Source organism: Acanthopagrus latus, chromosome 4 (assembly GCF_904848185.1).
Source record: "Acanthopagrus latus isolate v.2019 chromosome 4, fAcaLat1.1, whole genome shotgun sequence".
Taxonomy (NCBI): Eukaryota; Metazoa; Chordata; class Actinopteri; order Spariformes; family Sparidae; genus Acanthopagrus; species Acanthopagrus latus.
Genome location: NC_051042.1, coordinates 25038389 through 25064328, shown reverse-complemented (window position 1 = coordinate 25064328; position 25940 = coordinate 25038389). Strand labels below are relative to the sequence as shown.

Below are 25940 nucleotides of genomic sequence, written 5' to 3'. Positions count from 1 at the left end.
CATTTTCACACAGCCATTTATAACCAGCAAGTCCTGTGCAAGCTAATACACCTCCACTTGATAGCGGCATACACAAGGGTGCGCACATACATATATATATATATATATATATATATATGCAGTCATAAATATTTACATTCTCTGCTTTCTGTCTCTCATGTTTTTTCCATTCTCCACATATTCAGAAAAATAAATATTTGCGCTCACTAACATGCTAATCAGAGCACTGTTATCCCATTATTATGGTAATGACTCCTTATGTTTACCTCCATGTTGTTTTACGAAAGCAAAGGTAATATTATTTACCACCACGCTCTTTCATTTAAAGCAATGTTTGGGGATTGAGTGAATGAGTGACTTAGGGGGTGATGTTACCACAAAATTAATTTGTTCCTCTCTCCTTCGCGTTTGGGTCCCTATCTGTCCACTGACCTGATGGAATAAATACTGTGTTGTCCGGGAAAGATATGATTAATGTGATGTTTTAATGCTGTGTTTTGCTGTGATTCTGGATTCTGCTGGAATACTGCTCAAAAGATAATTTGTATGGTCACTGTGGTTTGTAATTCATAAGGCTGGCCTATGCAGTCCTGTTCTTCTATTATTCTGGCCAGGGCTTTGGTCGAGATCTCATCTATAATTTTCACTGAATCTGAAGCTTCATGACTAGTTGTTGATTCCAGCTCATGATGAGGATTCAGGCAGCAGCAAGTGCTGTCTTGTTCAGATTTCGGTAGATGACGTAGATTTGTTTTTCCCAAGTGGTAAATCTATCTGAAGATATTTTGCATTTGGACATTTCTTTATTTGGTTTTCAAACTCTGATTGATCCAATGAAAGCACTGCAGTATATTTTAATTCAAATGCAAACCAAACAACTGAAACCCCAACAAACAGAGGCAGCTTGTCACAAATCCCGAATATACCACTTCTTAGCCTGAGGGGGGAGCCACTAATTAAAAAGCCTAAAGAGAGTGTTAGATTAAATTTGATTGGATGGATGATCAACTTTTATTACTAACTGGTACTAACTCAGGTAGAGCACAAGTTATTGCTTGTATCTCCAGCAAGTAGATAGAATTTTGTCTGCAGTTGTTGTTAGGATCACAGCGGTGGCTGTTGGGATATCTACTGTCAACATGTCTACTTTATGTCAACATCTGCTTTTTTTGACTGTTTTTCACACACTTTCAGCTACGACAGCAACAACCTGCAATGATCCAGGCATCCCTGTCAATGGTTCTCGATATGGGGACAGTAAGGAGCCGGGTGACAGTATGACGTTCCAGTGCGATCCAGGCTACCAGCTGCAAGGCCAGGATACCATCACATGTGTGCGGATGGATAACAGGTTCTACTGGCAGCCTGACCCTCCAACATGTATAGGTAGGTGGGCATTACTCTATTAAAAAGTGAAAACTAAGAAATATAAACCAGCTATACATCAAAAAATGGAAGATTGAATGAAAACCTCTAGAGGTGGAACGACTCCAAAATTGCATCTTAAGTCTGATGTGTAGAGAGTAAACAGCAAACATGACAATGCAGGTCCCTCAGGTGCCCTTTTGTTGTTGTGCCACATCTGATGTACTTCTCTGGAGGCAAATCAACTGAAGCTTGCTGGTGAGCTAATCCCAAATGATGCTGCTGCTGCTGCTGCTTGGAGCATCAGATGGTTTTCTATACTGGAGGCATGCTCTTTAAGATCAAGGAGAGGTTGAACAGGTGCTGAGAGGAAAGTCGGTTGGGATAAGCATCGACAACCATGGCTCAAAGGAAAATTCAAAATGGATTGCCAAAAACATCCTGAATTCAGAGTCAGTGGAAAAACAGTGAGGTCATTTTGTTTTCATCAAAAAACTTGCAAAACCACAGCATGTTGCCTATTATCACCACTATCAGGCCCACCTGCTGCTTCTAGCCCAGTGAGCATCCACTTTCCAATCCACACCTCATTCACACTATTCTGCTGCAGTTTGTTTTTCACTCTGCCACTTTCAGGTGTGCTTTCTTTCTTCATTTTGCTCCTCACCGCCTCTTGACACACTTGACTCAATCACTAAGGGAACAAAATGACGCCTAACCTTGAAGGGTGTCTTTCTTGGGTTAGGGTTAAAGAAAATATAGAAATAGCAGAGTTTGTGAAATAGAAGGTACAAACTGTAATTAAGCAAGAAGCCCCTCAGTGTCCTCACCGTGCAACCTGCAAATTTCAGCATGTTAGTACAAGACAAGCCTGCAGCATGTCCAAAGATTTCTGCGACCAGCTGTTTGCAGGCTGCTGCTGATGAGCTACTTACCGTTATTTTAAGTTAATCTTGTCTTGGACATGAAATATGATGTCAGTTTAGTCAGGGTAAGTGGATGAGGAAAGTTACCAGAGCTTACCATAATTGTCCTGGGCTACTGGATTTTCAGTCGTGCAAGAACTCGGATGAGGTATGACATCGGACACAGCTGAAGGTGCGATGTAAACAGTGTGAGCAGGCTGGTAAATTTTCCTGGAGCATGTAGCAGGACTTGCTGCAGACATTTGCCTTTCTGTTAGACACCACAACCTCCTTTTATGTTGCCATCTCCTTCTCTCTTTATCAGCCACCACTATCAGGAAGTCCTCCAGTGCGGTCACCAGTAATTTGCCTTGTAACCATGCCTGTGAAACACATTGTGCTTTGTTCCTGATGTTACCTCTGACTCTTTGCCAGTGACCTCATGCTTTGCATGACTGTAGATAAAACGTTGGGCTTTAAATCTTGCTCTGTTTTCTCTTAGCTTAGCCTGCATGTGCTTCCCTCCCCTGCACTTTCACCTCAGGCGGTGAATCCCTGGGTGTTCAAAAGCTCCTAAGATTAAACCAACATTACACACAATAGTCTAGTGTGCAAGTGTGCGTCTGCCTGTGAGTGATTTGCAGCTGTTAATGCCTTTGTTTACTTCTATTTCACTGTTGATAATCCGTTCACACCCACCCGCCACCCCCAAGACACCTCTCTATGTTTCAAATTCTTCCTTCACATCACCAAATTGCTGCTTGAATGCATCTATCTGTCTCTCTTGCCAATATCTCTTTCCTGCTCTCTGGCTTGTTGTGGGATAACAGGACCGCTAGGGGTGATTCTCTCCGCTAACTGCCCCCAGACTTACACTCTGTAACTAAATCTCGCAGTCTCTCTCTATCTCTCTTTTGCTCTTTTCACTCTCTCCTGCTACATGTGCAGAGGGTGAAAGAACAATATCAATGGTCCACCAGGGGTAATTCTGTCTCTATTAACCAACCTCTGCCATACTTCCCATCACTAACTAACTCAATTCCACTCTGCCTACCTGGGGGGGTAATATGAGTGGTCAATCAGGGGTGATTCTCTTTTCAAATTACCCCGTGCACAATGCTGTGTAATCATCTTTCTCTCTTTCTCTCTCTCCCTCTCTCTGTGTGTCTCCAGCGACATGTGGGGGTAACGTCAGTGGGCCTTCTGGAGTAATTCTGTCTCCGAACTACCCCCAGCCTTACCCCGCAGGGAAAGAGTGTGATTGGAGGATCAGAGTGAACCCTGACTTTGTCATTGCTCTTATCTTCAAAAGGTAAGCCTCCTAAATGTAAAATATTGTGTTTGTCTGTCACCCCATTGACACCTGGTATTGAAATAGGATCTGGATCAGGATATGGTTTTCGGATAATAAACAAGCCGATCCTAGCTTTGAGTTCACACCTCTAATTTTTAGCACAATATCCTTGACCTCATTAAGGCTGAATCTGTGTCCTCCAGAGCAAAACCTGTGCGTGAGTGATTTGAGGTGGCAGCAAATCAGCCCCAGAGTCCCTTAAAAATTAATGTTGTTTTGAAGTTAGTGAGTTAGGGGTAACATTATAAACTTGGTTAAACACTGTCTACGGCATTTTTTTTCTTAATTTAAATCCTTAAATATCATTCATAACATTATTTCTTTCATGTAGAAAAAAAAGGTGTCATTTTTTTCTCAACATTTTACAGATCTGGCTTGGAGGCTACTCTGTGACTACATAGATTATATGCTTTGTTAACGGCAGATCAGCAGCGAGAACGAGTGCAACACACACCATTGTACACACTTGTTTTTTCTCACTCTGTTATGTTTTTATCACCCATATTGTTTTCATTTTTCTCAGCCTTCTGTTGAACTTTTGTGACACAGAATAGATGTTGGTAATTCAAGGCATGACAGTCAGCCTCACTCTAAATTTTTACAACTAGTTATGTTTTCCGTTAGCTAAAAACAGATATCTTGACAGCATGTTGGACTGATTGCATTTGCACCAACCTAATATCCCAGCATGTTACCAGCCAGGTGTGAGCACATTCCAGTCAGAACACATTTTTACCTTACATTAACATGTGTTTTTCCTCATCTAGAAACTGTGACCTGATATATATCACATACTGCTAAATGGGGTCTATGTGTAAAAGACTACCTGTATGTACTACCTTTGACACATATATTCTAAATTTTTGATCAGGTGTGGTGTTTGTCTTTGCCTGTGGAGTCAACGTCGTCACTCAGCTGGTATTTCTGACATTTTCAAGGATGGTTTTAAGTTTGGTTTCCTACCTTAAAGTGTTCTGAATTAGACTGCATCGTTTCTCAGCAAAGATTTTAGTTGGGACCTTTCTCATGTATTTGCTGCATAAAAGGCTCTTCATGTTGGTGGAGGACAACGTGAAATTAAGTTTTTATTAGAGGCAGTGTTCTGAACAGATTGTAAATAACACCACAATGTGTGTTTTTCTTGAACTTTGAAGTAATGTGTCTGCATCACATCAGGGCAGAGCAATGGTCTCACTGATGATGTTAATTTTTAATAAGTTTATCCAAATACCTGAGAAAACATTAAAAATGGCAAACAAACTTAATGATTTAACGGATGGACGGGAGCCCAAAGCATTTTCTGAAATATGTTTTTCTTCTTGCTCAAATTTAAAAATGCATCACCCTCCATGGACTTTGTTCATGAGTTGTGTGCAAGTTTATTTGTAAGTGTAGACGTGGAATGACTCACTGTGGCCCCACACAAGGTGAAACAAAAGTCAGGAAACAGGCCCAGATCAGTCTGATGTGAATTAGTTGATGATCATTATGGTAATAAACCCATTTCACTGCGTAAAGCATCCCTCTAATAGACATCAGCCTAAAACACTACAGTTGAATCCAGTTTTAACATAGCCAAAATAGCTGAATGTTTTGTTTGTGTTGAAGTGATCTTTAAAAGCTGTAGCTTCAAATTGAAATTTTTCCTGATTGTCAGACTTTCAATCAGCCAATTTTTTTTGTTTTTGAATCATCTCAAAGTTAGGAATGACTTCCAATGCATCTTTAAATAAAATATATATATTTATTGAAGAAGATTTTAAATACTGTTCATTGGCAGACAGACTTTTTCTAGCCTTGATGTAGAAAGAAAATTCATGAGTAAATGAAAGGGTTTTTCTGACCATTTCCATGTTTTGTTTTTTGGTAACGGGGCAGTGTTTATTTGCATTTCAGGTTTCAAGATTGTGCCTCAGTGGTGAATATTTTACAAGTCATGGTGGCTAGAGGCTTATGACTGAAGCAAAAGTGAAGATTTGAGTCTCAAATGTAGCAAATGAGATAAAAGAAGAGCGGACTTTCTCCAGATTGCCAAAGGAGAAGAAATGACCCAATTTTGGTTTCATGTTTTTCAGCTAGAAAGATAATTCCCCTCTGTTGTAACAGTTAGACCATTTTTATTTTACTTTTGATTTATTTTGCATTTATTCATTATTGCTAGTTAAGTACATATTCATTTGCTGACATGCGATGCTTTTCATACTTACAGCAATCTTACAGTAATGTTGTGTGTTTCACTTGTATGTAAGTTATATTGATTTTGGTTGTTTTTTGTATGTTGTGTAACTTCTATGTCATTATTTATTGTATTCTATTCTAGTAATCACAGCTGAAATAGACTGCTGTTGACCCAGCTACTAGTGACTCTTGATCAAATCAAAGCACAAGTCTCGTTTCTTCTGTGAATTTGGTAATGTGTAATCGATCTATTTGTAAATGTACTGTATACTGACTATATTCATATTCAAGCTGCATTCTTCTCGTAATGTGAGTATTGACTGTTTTGCAGCAATACATTTTAAAATGTCCAATCCAATACTTTCCAAACAAAGACGTAGCTTCCCATGATTGCTCTGAGTTTGCAGCCAAGTCGGAACTCTTATCAGACCATTGTGATACTCTTGTTCAGTCATGAGAGGTTATGATGCTGCCTCATTTCTGCTCAGTGAGATCTTTATGTTCTTTTTATGACATTTAGTAGCTTTAGCATTCAGACCCAGAATGTATCACTAATGCAAAAGGTATTAGCACGGATCATTTTAATGCTTTGTCAGTGCAAAAGGGGCTTATGTTCAGTTAAGCCCATTCTGCACCAGATATAAACACAGGGCTTAAACTTGAGCATTCTTCACACTTATTTTGACTTGGGTAATCATGACATAAGGTTCACATAAGTTCAACAATCATACATTTTGTTGTCAGCTTAATGTGACTAACAAATCTTTAACCCTTAAACTTTCAAGATTGTCTGTTCGTGTCTCAAAGTAAAGGGAAGGGATAGAACATTTAGAGCACATATGAGAGAAGAGGGCTGTTAGTATACCAGCATCTCATGATTTAGATAACAATTAAAATGATTTTTTCTATATCAAGAGCCTCAAACTTTTTTTTCTTTTGTTTTTCCATTTTCACCTAGATAAATTGTGTTTATTTTAAAAGCCTAACAACTTGGGAAATGTTGTTTGAATTTCTCTTTGCAGAACTGTGTATTACCTCATGTCCTTGTGTACTTGTTGTCCTATCCTACATGTCTGTACAAAAACTGATATCTTCATATATGTGTAGGGAGATGAAAAGATGCTGCCAAAGTGAAAACAGGTTCAGGCTGCGAGTTAAAGAATTCAGGGCACACATTTGTATAAAGCTTACGCACAAACATTCTCTGGCAAACTGAGGATATAAAGATCAAAACAGATTGTGACATGCCCCTACAGAATGCAACAACAGGATGATTTTCTGAAATATTAATGTACTTACAGTGTTTTATATTGCCATCCTAGATTCAAAAGAAAAAAGAAAACAGCTCTTAAAAGTTTTCATACTGAATGCAGTAAACACATCCAGAAAACATGTCAGACACCTCAAAGTGAAAGTAAGAAGATTAGCAGATGATTAAAAGAGAAATACAGCGTAGCGCAAACTAATTGGCAGTCATTTGGATTGAACACACATCGCTGGATTAATTGTTTGAGAATTTGAACAATGGCACACACAAACAAACTCGCTATCAATCTCACTGGATTCCTGAACCCAAGTTTCTCTCTCTCTCTCTTTTTTTTTTTTTTTTTTGTTACCCCAGTTTCAACATGGAGCCAAGTTACGACTTCCTGCATATCTACGAGGGGGAAGACTCTAACGGGCCGTTACTAGCAAGTCTCCAAGGCAACCAGGCCCCAGATCGCATAGAGAGCAGTGGTAACAGTCTCTTCCTGGCGTTCAGATCTGATGCCTCACTGGGCATGTCTGGGTTCGCCATCGAATTCAGAGGTAACTATATCAGAAAAAAAGTTTCCTTGATATAATGTCCTTGTAAAGGCCATATTTAAGGTGGAAGTCTTAAGTCTAATGACCTAATGTTTTAAAACATCATCAGCATTTTTGGGACTAGCAAATGATTATAATAGATTGGAGACATGTTAATAGTAGCAGTTCCTACAATCACAGGGTGACCACAGGCATCAGTCACTTAAATTATACGCTTTTCAAGATTATTTTTAACCAGAAGTAGACTGGTTTGGATGAATTCTCTGTTTTTCTTTTTCAAGCATGAAGGTAAGCATGAAATCCTGTAGTACATGTGTGATCCTGTGCAGAGGTTGGTTTTACATAGGAATATGGCTGTTAGAGTGAGTAGGATTAATCTACATTTTGCCATCCAGTAGGTTTAAGTATAAACTAAAATTACAGTATCAGGTTCATCAGTATGTTAAAAGATTTATGTGATCAAAAATGCAGACTTTCAGGAGCTTTGACAGATGAAATTAAAGGATTGATACATTTAATTAGGGTGAGTGATTATGGAAATTATTTTAAATATAAGCCAATTTAATGACTTTTAAGAGTTGGTATTTATAAAATTAGATTTAACAACATTTTTAAGGGCCTGCAGACTTGCTGAATTGAACATTTTCTTGAATGTTTTGACTAAGCTACTGACTTAGTAATGCAGTTGCTCAACAAACAGGTTGGAGCAATATGTCATGGTGTGAACCAGATAATGTAGTTGGACCCAAAAGCAGACACTAGGACTGGGTGGTTAAAGGAATTTATTGTAAATGCAGAGTTGGTAGGTAGAAGAAGAGGCTCTGGATCTGGCAGAGGAAGACGGCAAATCAGATGGCTCAGCTGGTGTAGTGAGGCTTGGTCTCAGGCAGATGCTAACGTTAGTGATTTGGTAAGTATGGTGGTGGTAATGGAGACTCACAGTGGCTTTGGCTGAGATTGAGGTGGAGACTCAGGAGGATACAACACAGAGGATCCACAGTTGAATGCAGGAAGGTTGCAGGGGTGCTGGAGGTTGAGTGGTAGGGCAGCCAGGAGGCTGGAAGCTGGTAGCTAGTCATTCACTGGAGAGGTTGAGGAGAGACAACGTTACCGAGGAAACAAACAATATAGCACAAGACAGGAGCTTGACTGCAGAAAGCACAAACGAAGAGGCCATGTACCACATCAGAGAGACGAAATAATCTGGCCGTGAGTAGAGAGATGGCCAGGGTATTTGAACTGGTGCTGATGTGGGTGGGAAGCAGAAAAAAGCAGAAAAGCACAGACACACACAAAACAACCTCACCAAAAGTCCCAATCATGATACTAAAAGTAATTGAAAGTTGTTACAGTAAATCTGCCCAAGCTGTTCGATAAACACATGCAGGAGGCATTCGTTACATGGAAAAATACAAAAACAATCATTGTCGCAAAAATCTGTGTGAAGTATGATTGAAATGTTGATGCTGGAGTTTCTTGTGCAGATTGGATAATATTTTAAGCTGCCATCTCTATTAATTTCACCCTTACTGTACAACAGGAGTGTTTTTCAGTTGAAGGGGCATGCTGTTCCATGAGTTGTTTACTTCCACAGATTGTGACTCATCCTGGTTTTACAGATGTTGCTTGACTGGGGGTGATTAACAGCTAGACTCAATGTGGAACTGATGATTAGTTCTTCAACTGACTAGAGACCAGATTTGCTTTGTCAAGTTTCATAAACTCTTTTTTTCTCTTATTTCTCTCACTCCATTTATCTCTAATTAAAAAAAGATTATCTCCTTCTCTGTTGTCTGTCTCCTCATGCTGCCTCACACCTCATACCTCTGTACTTTTGTCATTAATTCACTACCTTTCATCTGCCATCTCTCTAATTAAAATACAACCTTAATCATCTCCCTGTTTCACTTCCATCTTGCCCTTGCACTCTCTCTCTCTGTCTGTCGGTTTCCCACTGTCAAGTGCAATATCTCATTGTTATTGGGCGATCACAGTAGAGCAAACACGCTGGCCCAGTGCCAAGTCATAAAGAGTTTTTGACCATGGTCGACTTTTCATCTTTTACTCTTTATTTGTTTCATCTTCTTTCTCTCGACATCTCTTATACTGTCATTTAGTCCTTCCTCTTCCATAAAGGAAAATACATAAGTAGTTACGAAAGGATATCTGGATATGACCTATATTAGGAGTCAACTAAAAGCAGCCAGTCAACCAAATTTGGCCCAAGTTTGCCACCAAAAGCTTTCTTTGGCTGTATAAAGGATGTAGGCATATTTTAGAGATCTACATCTGTAACTGTCAGTTATAACTATTTATTATAACTATTATACGTTTTTCATGAAGATTTAACATTAATACCAAATCATTACAGTGCATCTTCCTGTGGCATGTTCGTAGTGCTGATATGGGATGAACTTACCAGATTTATTTCTCTTAAATCTCCACAGAAAAACCAAGGGAGGCCTGTTTTGACCCTGGCAACATTATGAACGCCAGTCGGACAGGTTATGACTATAAACTGGGATCTCAGGTCTCCTACAACTGCCACCATGGCTACACAACAGTGGGCGGGGAAACCATCACCTGTGTCATGGGGAATGATGGGAAGCCTGTGTGGGACAAGGCTCTGCCATCTTGTAAAGGTAGGAGAGACACACAAAGAATTGCATGCTTACAGGAGCATGCACATAGTGGAATGAACCATGAGTCCATTAATGTGAACATTATACCACTACATTGCAGTGTTACACCAGCTTTTACTATTTGCTCAGCAATATACCTACGGTTGCATTTACACATTTACTGCAATGTCACCAAAATGTAACATTTCTTTCAACTCTGTAAATTTTGAAATATGAAAAATGGCAAAAATGAACAGTGGCCTCGGAGTGTATATAGTGTGTATACTGTGGTATACAAGTAGGTAGTACTGCCATCTCAACTGAATATTTACAGGTGGCCTGTTCACCGAATATTAAGGGGCAAAACATTTATTTGGTTTGATTATAGCCGAGGATCTCTGCTGCATGTTATGTCCCTCTTTCTCTTCTCATGTTGCCAGTCAGTTATTTATCATGGTGAAAAATGCCTCAAAACAAATGTAGCAGTCCCACCCAACACTTGTGACTACCATGGTACTTCATTTAGGTAGCATCACAAAACAATGATGATTGATATACGATTGGTATGATGATGATCTGTGTGTGTATGTGTGTGTGTTCAGGTGTGCGTGCGACAGAGACAGAGCGATAGTGTTTGCCAGAGACAGAGAGTTTGTCAGGGATTGGAGGGCTGAACTGTCTAAGTGATTGACAGCTCAGAGAGCCAAGGAAGTGACACCTGCCAAACTGTCATTCAGAGTGTATGCGTGGGTGTGTATGTATGTGTGTGTGTATATGTGAGAGCTCTAAAGTGACAGAGACCTGGCATGGTGCCATGTGGGTAAAGATTCAAATAAGCCACAGAGCAAGGTGGCAGGACAAGGAAAGAATTTTAAAATGAGTACAGAGGAAACACACACACACACACACACACACACACACACACACACACACACACACACAAACACAAACACATGTACACACATATACACTTACTCATACCTCTTAACACTTTGAAAAAGGCTGCTGTGAAAGCTATGCTTAATAAAGTCTGAGAGACAGTGAAGAGGGGAAATTTGGGTGGGAGAGAATACAGATGAGATAATTGCACTCAGAATAGCTATTTAGGAACAGCAAGGAATAACAGACAGCAAGAAAAAATAGCTCATCAAGTCATTTTATCTCATGTTCGTTTTAAGATAATATCAGCACTTGTTAACTTGAAATGTATTACATTAACCAACCACAAAAATGGAAATTTCACTTTGCTTTACTCCTTTGTTCAGCTTTGATTTTTTTTTTTTTTACTCAAAGATGTAATGATCTGTTTTGCACTTGCATCAGACAAAACAAAACAAGGATTCATTTCCCTTAAAAGAAAATAACTTTGTTTTTTATGCATTTTAAGATTTCCTTTTTTGAAGAAATATCGGTTGTTTTATTGTGAGATAAGAAAAAAAAATCAGCTTCCTGTCTTGAATGTGTTATCACTTTAATCAGTCCATCACTAGTGCACTACTAATTATTTTGCGTTGCTTCCATCTAGATAGTCAGCTGCCTAGATTAGAAATCAGGAACTCATTCATAACCAATCAAACTAGATGGACCAGTCATCTTGAGGCATTCATCCCCAAGTCCCTGATGACCTATATGACATTCTCACATTGTTCCCAGCTTTCTCCCACTCAGTTTTCACAGATGCGGGGTTACCCTGACACTGGTAACTCAAAGTTATTTGGTCGAACCATTCAGCAGCCAGTTACTTGATCTATACATAAGTTGATCACAGCATTCCTTGTGGAGTTCAATGAGACACAGATTTACAAGACACACCCCTGTTCAGGAAGTCCATTCCACAGTTTGCAGCCAGCTAGCAGGCTAGCATTGAGCAGCACTGTGGCTAGCCACCATGTCCTCTATGTGGAAATATTTTGCACTGCAAAGCAAGACAGCAAAATGCAATGTTTGCAAAGCCGTTATTCAGAAAGGCGGAAACTCCCTCGCGATGTACAACACCACTAATGCAATTAAACATTTAAAAAACACCATGTGAAAAAGCTTGAGGAATTTTTAGCCAGGGTGCAGAAAGATGAAAGGAGCCGTCAGGAATCACTTCTGGAGTCATTCCAGAAGCAAGGTAAACTCCCAGCAGACAACGTGGAAGCTAAAGGGATTACCGAGAAGTTGCTCAACTTCATCATTCTCAATGACCAACCATTATCAGTGGTGAAAATGCAGAATTTTGCAGCCTGATTGAACACTGGTAGCCATGGTTTAGTTTACCATCCTGGAGATAAATATCAGAGACTGCATTACCTGAACTATACAACTGAGTGCCAACCAAATTAGCTGAGAAGTAAAAAGGAGTTACAGCCCTGAGCTTTACTACAGATATTTGGACTTCACATGTCTGCCCAGTGTCACTGATTCAGGTAAAAAATGCAGGGGTTCACACAATCAGAGATGTTAAGAAGATGTTAAACCACTGGGAGAGCCCTCTGGAAAAAGTGCTTGTCATTCTACGGGACAGTACAAGTAATATGAAGGCTGCGATGGAATAAATCAACAATAATGATAATGATAATGTTAAAGCAAACAGAGCTCTGGTATTGAAATAGTATCAATATCGGTAGATATCTAAATTCAGGTATCGGGATCGGATCCGAAGTGAAAAAATGTGGATCGGTGGATCCATTGTGGGTAACGTAAAGATGGTGTGTTCATTAGCAAATAATAATGGCTGAAATGGATTCAGTGTAATATTTTGATGCTTCCAGCCCACAAATAATGTATTTATGAACAGATGCCAAGTATTGACTCACATTTTGAAGGCCACTAATGGAAGACCACATAATGGTCCTCTATCAAATAAAAAATGATCTCAAACTCTGAAAGGCCTTGAACTTCATCAAGCAATTAATTCATGTCTTTCTAGTGTCATTGATCTCAACATGATTTCCCACGAGCTGTGTTTCTTTCAGCTTCATTGTTACCATGGCACAAAACATTAATAAATTGCTGTTTTTAAGATCTAATACACACAATATAAAAAATGAAATATTTTAGCATAATATTACTGTCATTGACTCACAATTTGTTTTAGAGACTGTGTTGTACAGGCAGGTTAAATATAAACATTCTTGATTGACCCAAATTTGAAAAATAGTTGCCTTACTTAGTTATTGGATGAGATGGTTCTTCTCAGTAACACAGACCTGACTTTGTTCCAGGCCCAGGCCTCTTCTGAGCCCCAGATATATGAGCTGATCTATCGAGGCTGCTGTCACCTACACTATAGGAGAATTAACATAATCAAAGCAGAGGAATTTTACTAAATCCAGTCCTACCCAGTAATCTGGCTGCTTTTGGATTTTCTCACCACATAGTTAGGGAAGTTTCTCTGTCGGTCTGTCTCTCTGTCTTTGGGCAGCTCCTGGGGCTTTTAGACCAAACTCATTAGACAGGGTGAGACCTCTTTAAATAATACATCTCCACTTACACTCCCTCTGTCTCCTCTCTTCTTCCTTTTCACCCCTCTAAACCACACATACACACACTTTCCTCTTTCCGTCCCTTCTCTTTCCTTTTCTCTGTAACTACTTCTCTCTCTTCCTGGTTTCTCATCCCCTCTCTCTCACTCATTCTCTCTTCGTCGCACCTCCTCTGTCTGTGTCTGATTTACTCTATATTTTTCTCTTGCCATTTCAGTCAGGCTCTCGCTCTTCTCTCTCTCTCTCTCTCCCGCATACACACACACACGCACACATGCACACACACCTCCCATCTTAAACCGCTCTTTTATTGGTTTCCATGGTAACTAAGAGCTGGTGCGAGAAAGAAGGAATTCTCCGTGACTGTTGATAGGGTTGTGTGTTTGTGTGTGTGTGTATATGAGGGAGAGGGAAAGAGAGAGAGAGAGAGCTATTACAGAGTGCCGCCTAGAGGCAGTATTCACACACAAGACCTCACACAAACGCACTAACACACACACACAAACACCACACACAGTTCACTACTCATGTTTATACAAGCAAACACACTTAAATAGTCAATCTTTGAATACAGTTTATATATGTTTGTGATATTGGTTAAAGAGGAACTCCACACTAGTTTTTTTCTTGCGCTGTTCGCATATGATGATTTTTCAGTCAAATCACATACAAGGTATAAATAATGCTTTTTCTCTTCAAAATTTGGTTGTGTGTGTCTGCTTAGAGTCCAGAATTACAAAGAAAAAGGCAGGACTCTGAGTTCTGTAACAGTACACTACCATGTCGAGTGTAAGTAGTAGATCTCTGGCTAATGCTAGTACCAGTTTGTGTACTTTACACATAGTTGCTGGTTCCAGTAGCATTAGGCTGATAGGCAGCAGTGGAAAAGCACATCATACATGACCAAGAGTTATTTCTCATGACAGCTAGCACAACACATGGGGTCGCTGATAACTGTGCTGTAGTCAGAGCTTAACAAGATATATAGGGCTGGCCAGTAGTAGTGTTAACCAAGATAAACAGCTTAGCTATGGCTGCACATGTGCTGACAGTGACCACAGACATATACACAACAGAGTCTCTCGTAGTAGAGCCTCCAGCTTAGCTACAAAACAAGTACCCTTGTAATTCTCACTTTCTCAAGGGTCATTGATGTAGTTCTAGTGACTTGCAATGCAAAGTTTGTAGCAAAAGCTATGCATAATGCTTTTGTGAATTTTAATGATTTTTACTATTTGCATTGTGAGCCCCGATCTGAATTTGTATTCCACCACAACATCAACATAGTCGAATCATTCTCAGCACTCCGCTGATTTGAATAGAGAACTAAAATCACCTGTTCCACTAACTTCTTTAACTTAATGCATTCTGTAATTCAGCATTTCTGTCCTTCTGATAAAATGTGTTCTTGGCAGTTTGCTGTCCATAAGACAAGTTCTTAAAATATCTGGTTTTTATCAGGTTTTTTTTCAATTAAAAATCAGTAGGAACTGAATTTCATTGGACTGGCATGTTAACCTTTAAATAAATTCACTCGAATAAATTAGTAGCTGAAAACAATATATTTTTTTAAGCAGCAGAATGGTGCGTATGACATGGGTTGTCGTAGTCTTGAAATTAATGTCTTGTAGTGTTCCATTATGCTTGCTTTATCATGTGGACTTTCTCAATATTCAATATTGTCACAGTTATTAATTATTAATAATGAATACTGGCTTTTATTTAAGTCTTGCCATTTAGCAGTCATCTTGATAATACCCATGGGCGGTTTTTCTGGGCTAATAAGACCAGAATCTAAGTTAATGTGGAGAGAGCCATTACCTCCTTTTTAAGGAACACAAGGACATGAAAACTGCATGTATAGAATCACCAGTCAAATATTTTGAATACAGCTTAAAAAGTTAGGTGACTTTGGCCCAAAAACAAGGTTGTACTTCCACTACGCATGCACAGTAAGCTCAATAAAGAGTACTGCAATGTGATACCATCAGCTCATCCCACCAGAGCATCTAAAAAAGTGTAAATTTAATTTAGTTTTTCAATAACATCACCTTTTTTGGTCATTTTCTGGATTTGCGTGATATCCTCATCTTTCATGAGAATTAGAAGTCCGTCTGCAGCCGCACCTAACCAGTTGAAATTGTTGGAAATTAAATTGTTTTGAATTCAATGTATGCTTGAGAACATATCAGGGTGTGAGGGGATTTCCTCTTCACCTAATGTGTGGGGGTGTGTTAGTGTTAGAACAGCTCAGAAAGTCATATGAGAGACAATTCTCTTTGCCTGAGGTTTTTACAGGAGGGTAGATAGGATGACATTTACATTCCAATAAAACATCACTGCCCTGGGAAAGGCATGATCAAAACAAACATCAGGGGGTCATTGATTTGGGAAGAAGTGATCAATGACTGTCATAAAGGCATGTAACCCTTATTCTGCTGTATTTAAGTTGGAAATATTTGGAAGACTGGAGAGAACACTGGGGGTCTTCTCTCCATGCTGCATGTATGAAAGAGATGTATGAAAGAGATCTTGGAATTAGTTTTTATTATTTTGGTAATTGTCAAATCCTATACTGCACAATTGTTTTGCTAATTACATACTTTTCCTATCACACAAATCAGTTTCATGATAAAAGGTACCATAGAGCTGTGTTGCATATACGGTATTATAAAGTATATATTTAGCATTCGCTCAAGAGTTTGTGGTTATTTACATTGTTGCGGTAAATCTACTCTCTGAAAAGTTGAACTCACTAAAACTGTTCTGTTTACGTTTCTGGAAGAGCTCCTGGAAGACCTGCAACTCAACTTTAAAAGTTTAGGACATTTTAGAAGTCTTTTCCTGTACTCTCCCTGCCACCCCAAAGCCCTGCTCTGTGTGTATGTGTAGTTGTACGAGAGGAAAAGGAAAATGAGATGCAGACAGTGAGAGGTAGGACTACAAAAGTGTTGTGTATGTGTGTGTTCTTGTGTATGTGTGTGGATGATCAAAGCGCGTGGATGTGTGAGAGAAAGAGAGTGACTTGCATAGCTTTTTTTGCATTTATTTGTGTGTGTGTGTGTGTCAGAGGGTGTGAGTGATCAAAGCACATGTGTGTGAAGGCTTTTGATAAGGCTGACACCTGAGCCTAGAGCAGCACCACTGGGAAATTGTGGGTAGATCAAGACAAGACCTCTAGACCTAAGGGTTTGAATCCAGCAGCACAACAAGAATCAATCAGAAAAATATCAATCGATATCAGTGCACTGGATCAGTAGAAGTGGAAACAAAGAGGGTGATTACTCTGATGCTTTAGGAAACAAGAAGAAAGGAGGAAGGGATAGGAGTTGGGAGGAGGAGGACAACGAGTGGGTGGAAGTACAACTGTCTAGCAAAGGAGTAGGAGTTTTGCTGTATTTTTCATTCTCAGCATGTTAATCAGTTTCACTGAGCAAGGCTTAACCAAGAACACGGGCCCAGACTTAATGTCCACACTCATGGTCTCAAAGACTTTGACATGTGTTCCTGATAAGTCCACATGAGCTCAGGGGTGTCCCACTGTGAAATCGGAAAGGGCTCTCTGGTGGACTTTTTAAAGCCCTTTATGTACGGTTTCCAGAAGACTGAACTGCTAAGGAACTGCCTATGGGGCTGTCCAAAATCATCGTAAAAAAAACCCCAAAACATTAAAGGACCTGAAAGAATGTAAAAATGTTTATGGAGCAATGGCTGTTTATAGTTTTTTAAAGATCACTTGTTCCTCTCAATCTGTTTCTCTCCTATCTGTTTACTCTCTACCAGTAACATTATTTGCTTTGAAAACATCAGACAAAAAACACACCTTGCGGTAGGATTTTTTTACCCACAATTCCCTTGTCATAACAGCAGGTGAGCTGTGTATGAAAGAAGCTTACTGTTAATTATGCAGGTGATCAAAACTAATATCGCAACAACCATGTGCACCTCTCGGTGTCTGCATAGCATGTGTGATTGACAGTAGACAGGAGAGGAAGGGCAGGTTTCCCTCTAGTTAATCGATCATGGATGATGTTCTCTTGGACGGATTGAAAAAAATAAAAGTAGGTCAATAAAATCCTTAAATGTTGCCAGATATACTTTGGTGCCTGTTTATTTACCTGGGCAGTCTGTCAAAGTGAATTATACGTGGGGGAAACACTGTTAAGGATAACATTCAGGCTATCATTAGTTGTTTTTTTTTTTTTTTAATTGTGTGCAATCAATTTTATCAAACTGCATGAAAAATCACATCATGGCACCTGAGTGGCTTCAGACAGGCATTAGTTCAAAATATGTCATCTATTTCTCATATAGCATTTCAAACCTCTCCTGTTCTCACATTTTCACCGAACACAGAGGTGATGATAATTAAAGTCTGTCAGGGATCACAGATGATACTGTGGGTGGACATTGGCACTGGGCCACAGACATACAGCACACACTGTAGCAAAACAAGACAGGGAGAGCAAGAGGCTAGAAGAGGTGAGAGAAGAAGCAATAAGAACATGCTATTGTGTTTGTGTGTGTGTGTGTATGTGTTACGAGGCTGACATTGACAGATGTGCTTGCTGCTGCTTTTTTTTACTCATACACACCCCACACACATTCACAGACACTAATTTCATTGACCTCTGCTGGCCTAACCTGCACTATAAATGTGCACACGCCCACATACTGTTAGCACACAAGGTTTATAACTCTCTTGGGGGTGCTGAAGATGGATCAAGCTACTGTTAGGGCTGCTTCTTGTGGGTCATGCGATGGTAGTGGGGATTAATAGGCCTTTTTGAAATTGCGGTATGCCGATACCAGAGATCCCACACTGTGCTGTAGCTCATCACCCCATAATTCATTCAGTAAAGTTTTTATCCTGCTGCCTCTTTGTAAAGCGAAAGGAACTCCTTTTAGAGGGTGCAGCAGAACTGCCATCTCAGTTAAAATCTCAAAAAAAATTGTTGCCAAATAACACTGTTGCATATCAGTGGCTGTTCCATAGTACCACATCACAAGAAATGTGTGTGTTTTTGTATGTCATCAATCAATCAAAGGCATCCTCTCTTTTTTTGAAAAAATATATGTTTTTACAAATGTCACATAAGAAAATCATAAATGAACAACTGGAAAATAAATCTAAGTTTATTTAGATGCACAGCTATATCTTTGGTTGGACATTATTTTCACGCACAAATACACATTGACACACAAAGGCACACAGATCAAAAGCACTATATTTTCCATTACATAACAAAGCCTTGGAGCCACAAGGGTCCAAGTGATATTTGGGGACAACATACATTTTCTGCTAAACTAAACAACTTTTGAGCCAAATGCAGCCAGTTGGATTTTTGAATTTATATTTTTTTTTTTAACACATAAGAATAACAGATTAGAGTAGTGATACGATGCCAGCTTTGAGTGCAATTGGCAGTGCTCCCAGCAGCAAGGGGGGAAAAAAATAAAGAAGAGGCACGCTATTAAAATTTGAATGCTTCATTTCAACACGATGCCTGTAAATGATTGAGGCAACAAAGCGGATGAAAGTGTTTGGGCAGTGCTGCCAGAAGTGATGCTTGCTATATTGTTACCTCAGTACATTAGCTGCAGTGTATTCCGTTAGTATGAGTACACAGACGTTGTTGTGTTGTTTTGGCTTTGTGTCTTGGATCCTGGATCAAAGTGAAACAAAAAAGGATGTTAAAGTGCTGACCTTCAGCTGTAAATGTAGTGAACGATGACATTCAGACAAGACAATCAAGGGTTTTTTTTATGGCCAAAACAGAGGAATGTGCCTCTTTTGCCAGTTTAGTCACCCACTGTCAATGCAAGTGATCATACTTGCAGAAATAAAACGACAAGTGAAGCTGGCTGCAGCACAAGCCTGGCAGGGCATCACTGGGGAAGATACCAAGTGTATGCTGATATCTTTGGGCTTTAGACTTTAGACACTAATTTATTTATTTCAACCTTTATTTGTTCAGGGGATTTTCTCTAAGAGCTCAGCAGGAACACTATGATCACTCAAACACACGGCTGTATACACTTACACCTGGAAGCCACCCAGTATAACCACTGCCTGATCTGTTGGCCGCAGCACTCGAGGTACAAGGGCCTTGCTTAATGAAAGTAATGATGAAAGGAAAAGTATTTCTCATTTACTTTCCTACTCAGATTTATCCTGCAGGTCATGGTTGAATGAAAAAGTACATATCATGATTTGATTTAAGTTTCTTCCGAATTGCTCAACACATTTTATTGTCCTGAAATCAAGGAAGTAGATTTAGAAATTGCTGCAATGACTTTAAAGTTCATCTGATGTAAAAGCTAAGCCTCCAACATAAGTTGGATGTCAGCACTTAAACGTATTCATCCATTTTTCATTTCACATTCAATGTGCTGGAGGACAAAAATGTATCACTGTCCGAATTTACTGCATGTAGTGCTGTATCCATCTATTGTCTTTATCTGTTCATACTATTCAGGGCTGTAAGGCTTTCCAAGCATGCACTAGGTGAAAGGCAGTATACTCCCCAGACAGGCTGCCAATCTATCACAGGGCCAACTCATACACGTAACACACTCACATTCATGTCAGTGGACAATTTACAGTCTTTCAATTGGCCTAACCTGTGCTGCTTAGTGGTTGGCACAAAGGTGAAAAGGCTCAGCCTGCAAAAGGGTTCCCTTACAACCCTACCTACGGTTGAGATCTTACCTTGTGCATGGTAGTTGCAACTTGCAACTTTAAGCCATATTTACAGTGCTTACATAAAAGCACAGTGCAACTTTGCCTTTCATTCAGTTTGAGCATACAGTCTGTAGGAAGTGTAGCCTGGTTAAAAAAAGCAATGGCTGAACACCCATTAAATGAGTAGGACTGCCTTTTAGACGCTTTTTTGAGCACTCAAAGGATACAGAGTAGAGTTGGATTGTCTGGGGTTTGTAAAGTCACAAGTTACCAAAATTCAGAAGAGTTTCCTTAGGCTGCAACTAAGAGACATTACTGGACCCTGTATCATTGATAAAAAATGCATTTTTAAAATGATTTCCATAGGAGTCATCACAAGAGTTGAACACATATCTGAAAAACAACAATTATTTGATGGTAAGTAAGGGATAATGTATAGAACGGCGGTCATTATCGGGAAAAAAGTCCCGACAGGACGAACTGGATCCTGATCCATCCTGAAGGGACTTATTTTCTCCATAATGACCGCCGTTCTATACATTGCCCTGCTTATTACACGGCTACTTGCCAACACGAAAAAAAAACTTCACACAGTGTGTCTTTTTACAGTTTATTTGTTCCCGTTCATAGTGTTTTTCAGCAGAGAAATATATTTTGCCAAACCGACACCGTTTCGCTTCTCCCTCTTCGCTGCTTTCCTCTCTTTCTCGTTTCTTGACCGTTGACAACAACTCAGCCTTTTGCCAAGACTCGAAATCACCGTATTTTGCAAAAATATTAAAGTTAACGTGAAACTCAATCATGCTAGTGGCTTAGGAGTACATTTTTTCCGATATGAAGTAGGCTACAGATCAGCTGACGTCGCCTAGCAACCAAAGACGCTGGGGTGATAAGTGACTGGACTACTTGTTGAGCAAAGATTTTAGAGTGCGGAGTGCTACGAAATATGTGAATCAGAGGCAAAAAGGTCACTTTCCATGACAACGGTCAAATATGCTTAGCAGCGGTCAATTACACGAAAATAATTGACTGCCGAACGTTGGGAAGGCCCATTCAAGTGAATGGAGCATTCTACAGCTAAGAAGAGCCGTTTAATAATTATTGATAAATGTTCCCTTTAACATCAGAAAGATACTTTTTACAGCAAGTCTGCAAATTGGACTGCCAGCCTGTTAGAATGCTACATGACACGGGATTTCAGACTTCAATTGTGATGATTATAACCATTACAAGACTGTGCCAAATTCAAGTGACATAGTCATTGCTTATTAAGATCTAATTAGATATTAAAAGGAAACTAATTTATATTGTATACGTATTGGCAGACACTCTATGTTGTCCTTTCAACAGTGAGCCATCTCTTAAATGATACATCATATGGCTTCTTAGAATCCCAGGTAACTGCAGCCATAATCACATTTGTAATTGTCAAGAAAAATACAATCACCAAAGTGCATTAGTAACTCAGTGAGCATCAGTTTGGGAACAAATGAAATGACCATAGCACCATTACTCAGAGCACACTCTTTGTTTAGTGTCATTAAATTCTCAAATATTGTCTTCATGTACTGCCTCCTCTTTTGTTTCTCAAAAGCTGTTTTTTATTTTGGAAGCAATTCAGTGCAGCTCCCTTGCACATTGTTAAATTGTGTTTACACTTTGTCTACTGAGTTTTCTATGGAATATATTGTAGGTTAATTGAATTCTCTCTTTTCCCATTGCAGCTTTCTTTTAATACATCTGCACAAGTTACACCTGCTCTCTTAAGGGTGGATCATTTCCCACATATGACCCTGAATAATTGTGTGAACATTATTATGTGCAGAGGGGTAATGCTTATATCTTCTAGACAGTCACTCCCCTCAATGTATATGGATAAGGAAAAAGGGGGCACTTCAACATGGCTTTAATTAGCTCATGAATTAGCTTTTGTGTTAGAAATATTAAGTTTAAGATTTTAAATGTATATTTAAAGAAACAGAATTCCCTTTCGCTGTTGTTTTCCGGCTGGAGCAGGTTATTTTTGTGTTGGGTTTCCATGTTTTCCCTGTTCTTGCATGGGTGTTCTCTGGTTTCCCCCACCATCAAAATATGTATATCAGTTTAACTCTCTGGTCAGTTCCCTATATCTCAAGATGGTCCACGGTCTAAATGCAGAGAGCAAGTTTCACTGCATTGTAATTTGTATGATTGTCTGTGAAATATTTTTCTTCCTCTGTCTTTCTGTAGCTCCATGTGGAGGACAGTATGGTGGCTCCGAAGGCGTTGTTTTGTCTCCTAACTATCCTCTAAACTACACGACCAGACAGACCTGCTCCTACTACATCACTGTGTCTCCACAGTTTGGTAAGTAATGAGATGATCACACTGTGCATGCTTACAATGGATGCTGTGATTGAAACACCAACAAGAAAGCTATTTATGGTGTCTTTCGTCTATTTCCTCAGTGGTGTTTGGTCAGTTTGCAGTTTTCCAGACAGCGATGAACGACTCAGTGGAGCTGTTTGATGGAGCCAATGAGAATGCTCGATTGCTCAGCTCCCTGGCTGGGTCACATTCAGGTAAGTTTCCCATTGGCTGATACACAATTTACATAACTTATCATGACATAGCATGACATATTATCTTTGAAAATCTGCCATTCAGTTCTGATGTTTAAAGTTTTTCCCTTGTGTTCCTTGTTTTGTGCTCCTGAGCACATCTTTGAAAGAAGATAATAATGAAGTCGTCTGTAAGAAAGCAGCTCTTGGGGGCTATAGAACACTGCTCCAGTAGTCGTTATCACAATTTATTTGACAGTGATGTATTTGGCGAGAATCCATTATGGGTTATCTGTACAAGAAGGAATCAGCTGTGGAAAGCATCTCACTGGGACTATACAACATACAGTTGCACTGATATACAACAACACAATCCTCCCTGGGAATGCTTATCCTTCAACTTCGAGTCATCCCAGATTGGCAACATTTTGAGTCATGACACAGTAACGCACTGTTTGTGGCATTGACAGAAACGGAAAGATGATGCGGAGTCAATGCAGATCATGTAGTATGAAGAAAGGAAAATTAAGAAATATTGATTAGCATAGGCGTTGGCAAAAACGTGCTCTTGCTGCCTCAGAGTTTTGTGTTCTTCTGTTGTGTGTGATGGCCAGGGGGCACGCTGCAGGGAAATCCCACAGGAATTGACATTTCATTGTTTTCTATAGAAATCAAGGCTTTTGAATATTTTCTCTGAAATGTTACTCAGTTGTGCGCATATAGAATCGTGAGTGGGACGAGACTACAACTGCCAATAAAAATTGCCTTTCTAGTGTTGGAGTAAAGTTTCATGATAAAACTAAACTATAGAACAGAGAAAACACAAACATGTCTAGATAGATGTGATAGTTCCTGAGGGCATTTCTTTCTTTTTTAAAACTATGGTTTATATTTCTGCTTCTTCTCTCTTTTTTTTTTTTTTTTTTTTTCTTACTTCATTGAGTGGATCAGACAAGGAGCTTATTTCCACATAATGTTAAGGATGTGACATTTTTCTTTTGGCTAAATGTAGCTACACACTATGCAATGTTTTTCTCTTTTCAATTTCTATCCATCCAACTTATTTCAAAGATGTAGGCCTCTTCATATAATATAGAATGGGTGGCTTATTCCTTAAAGTTAATTTTTGTTTGGAATCTCCCTTTTGGCTAAAACTGGCAGCAAAGAATGAAACACACCAGGCTTTACAAAATAATGTTAACTGCATCATTACCCTATCGCACGCACGCACACACACGCACACACACGCACACACACGCACACACACGCACACACACAGGAAAACAGCTTTGTGGCACATTGTTCCAGCTAACTGACTGATTATCCTGACACACAAACATATTAACACAAGTCTGCGCATAGCCAACCTACACATACACACACACATCCTGACGCGGCTAATGATGGTTCTAAATGTCAGCCACACCAGACCACGTTTTCCTCATTTATCACTGTTACTTCCCTTGCTTGTGTATGTCTGTGCATATAAATCTGTGTGTGCGCGCCTGTCAGTTTTTGTGTGTGTTTGTGCTTGAATTCTTAATATTGTGAGGACCACAGCATAACATGAGGCGAAGATGAAGGACCAACCCTGCAAAGTACTACATTATGTATTAATTGCATGGTTGTTTGTGTGCAGGTGTGTTCATAGGGAACTGTGGTTTTTGTTTTGTTTTGTTTTTTTTATGTTCTATGTCTCAATTTGTCAAAAAGAGGTGAAAAAAAACAGTTTTCTGCATGTTTTCAGGAGAAAAGGTTAAGGTGTTTTGAGCCTAAACATTCATTTTGAAACTATTTTGCGCGTGTGTGCACGCTGTTGTTTTGCCACAGGAGAAACGCTGCCATTGGCAACTTCCAATCAGATCATGCTGCGGTTCAATGCTAAGAGCGGCCAATCAGCTAGGGGTTTTCACTTTGTCTACCAAGGTAACTTTATCACTCTTTCTCTCACTTACACAAAATGATTTGCATTCAGTTCCAGTTTGACACCAAGTTCTCTCTACTGATAACTACATTCCCATTTTTCTGTCTCTCTGCTTCACATATTATTCAATAACGATCATCACTGTAGCCGTGCCTCGCACCAGTGACAGCCAGTGCAGTTCAGTGCCAGAGCCTCGGTATGGCAGGCGGATCGGTTCAGAGTTCTCTGCTGGCTCTGTGGTCCGGTTTGAGTGCAGTCCAGGCTATCTGTTGAAAGGATCCAGTGCTATCCGGTGCCAGGCCGTGCCAGGTGCCCTAGCACAGTGGAATGCGACAACACCAACCTGTATAGGTATGACTAAACAGCCATGAAATGTTTGGAGGATATAACCAGCTAGCATATGCAGAAATCAGTCATTACTGTCATCCATCGAGTATTGCAAGGGTTAGGATTGTGACAGTGATTCTAACAAACTAAATGCATGCCTGCGTGAAATCTCTCACTGCTGAGAGCGAGTCTTTTGCAAACAGCTTCAACTGTCACCTCAGTTTATAACATAAGTAATGTCTGAATCATATTTTCTAGTTCTGGCTCCCTGTAGTGTTAATTTGAACCCCATATTGTCCCTGGATATGCGGAGCCATATTCCAGCAACCTCTCCTGTCTGTTAGCTATTTAGTTCATAAACTTTGCCAAGAAATCCATATTTTATGTCTTCATTCTAGTTCCCTGCAGTGGAAATTTGACTGAACGTCGCGGCACAATATTGTCTCCTGGCTTTCCTGAGCCATACCCAAACAGTCTCAACTGTCTGTGGAGGATCCATGTCAGTGAGGGGGCAGGGATACAGGTACACATGTGTATAGTAAATATATCATGTATTGGTATTTAACTATGGAAGATGCAGATAAACTTGGAGACTGCGGTTTTACGTTATTTTCATTGTTTGCGAATTAGATCCAAGTGATGACGTTTGCGACTGAACACAACTGGGATTCGCTGGAGATTTACGATGGAGGAGACATGACAGCTCCCAAATTAGGGTCATTTTCTGGTATGACAATATGATGGCACACACACACAAACACACAA

General features: G+C 39.6%; 1 protein-coding gene and 1 long non-coding RNA gene across 9 annotated transcripts in view; one reads left to right on the top strand and one right to left on the bottom strand.

Annotated features, from left to right (window-relative positions):
* Positions 1 to 25940, top strand: part of LOC119017738 (CUB and sushi domain-containing protein 1-like) — a 405003-nt gene that overhangs the window by 298830 nt on the left and 80233 nt on the right. For all 7 annotated transcript variants that reach the window (XM_037094673.1, XM_037094672.1, XM_037094678.1 and 4 more), the window contains 10 exons: positions 1195 to 1386; positions 3444 to 3582; positions 7424 to 7611; positions 10056 to 10250; positions 22614 to 22730; positions 22832 to 22945; positions 24755 to 24850; positions 24996 to 25199; positions 25574 to 25698; positions 25806 to 25902. In XM_037094673.1, coding sequence (XP_036950568.1) covers positions 1195 to 1386; positions 3444 to 3582; positions 7424 to 7611; positions 10056 to 10250; positions 22614 to 22730; positions 22832 to 22945; positions 24755 to 24850; positions 24996 to 25199; positions 25574 to 25698; positions 25806 to 25902 — 1467 coding nt within the window. The remainder of the gene's footprint in view (positions 1 to 1194; positions 1387 to 3443; positions 3583 to 7423; positions 7612 to 10055; positions 10251 to 22613; positions 22731 to 22831; positions 22946 to 24754; positions 24851 to 24995; positions 25200 to 25573; positions 25699 to 25805; positions 25903 to 25940) is intronic.
* On the bottom strand, positions 8413 to 13943 carry LOC119017740. 2 transcript variants are annotated; one of them, XR_005074542.1, is made up of 3 exons: positions 13384 to 13943; positions 12042 to 12144; positions 8413 to 8690 (listed from the first exon to the last, which is right to left on the bottom strand). It is a non-coding gene; the product is annotated as an uncharacterized LOC119017740 (long non-coding RNA). The 2 variants fall into 2 exon arrangements; XR_005074543.1 differs by lacking the exon at positions 12042 to 12144 and having other exon boundaries at positions 13384 to 13500; positions 13588 to 13943.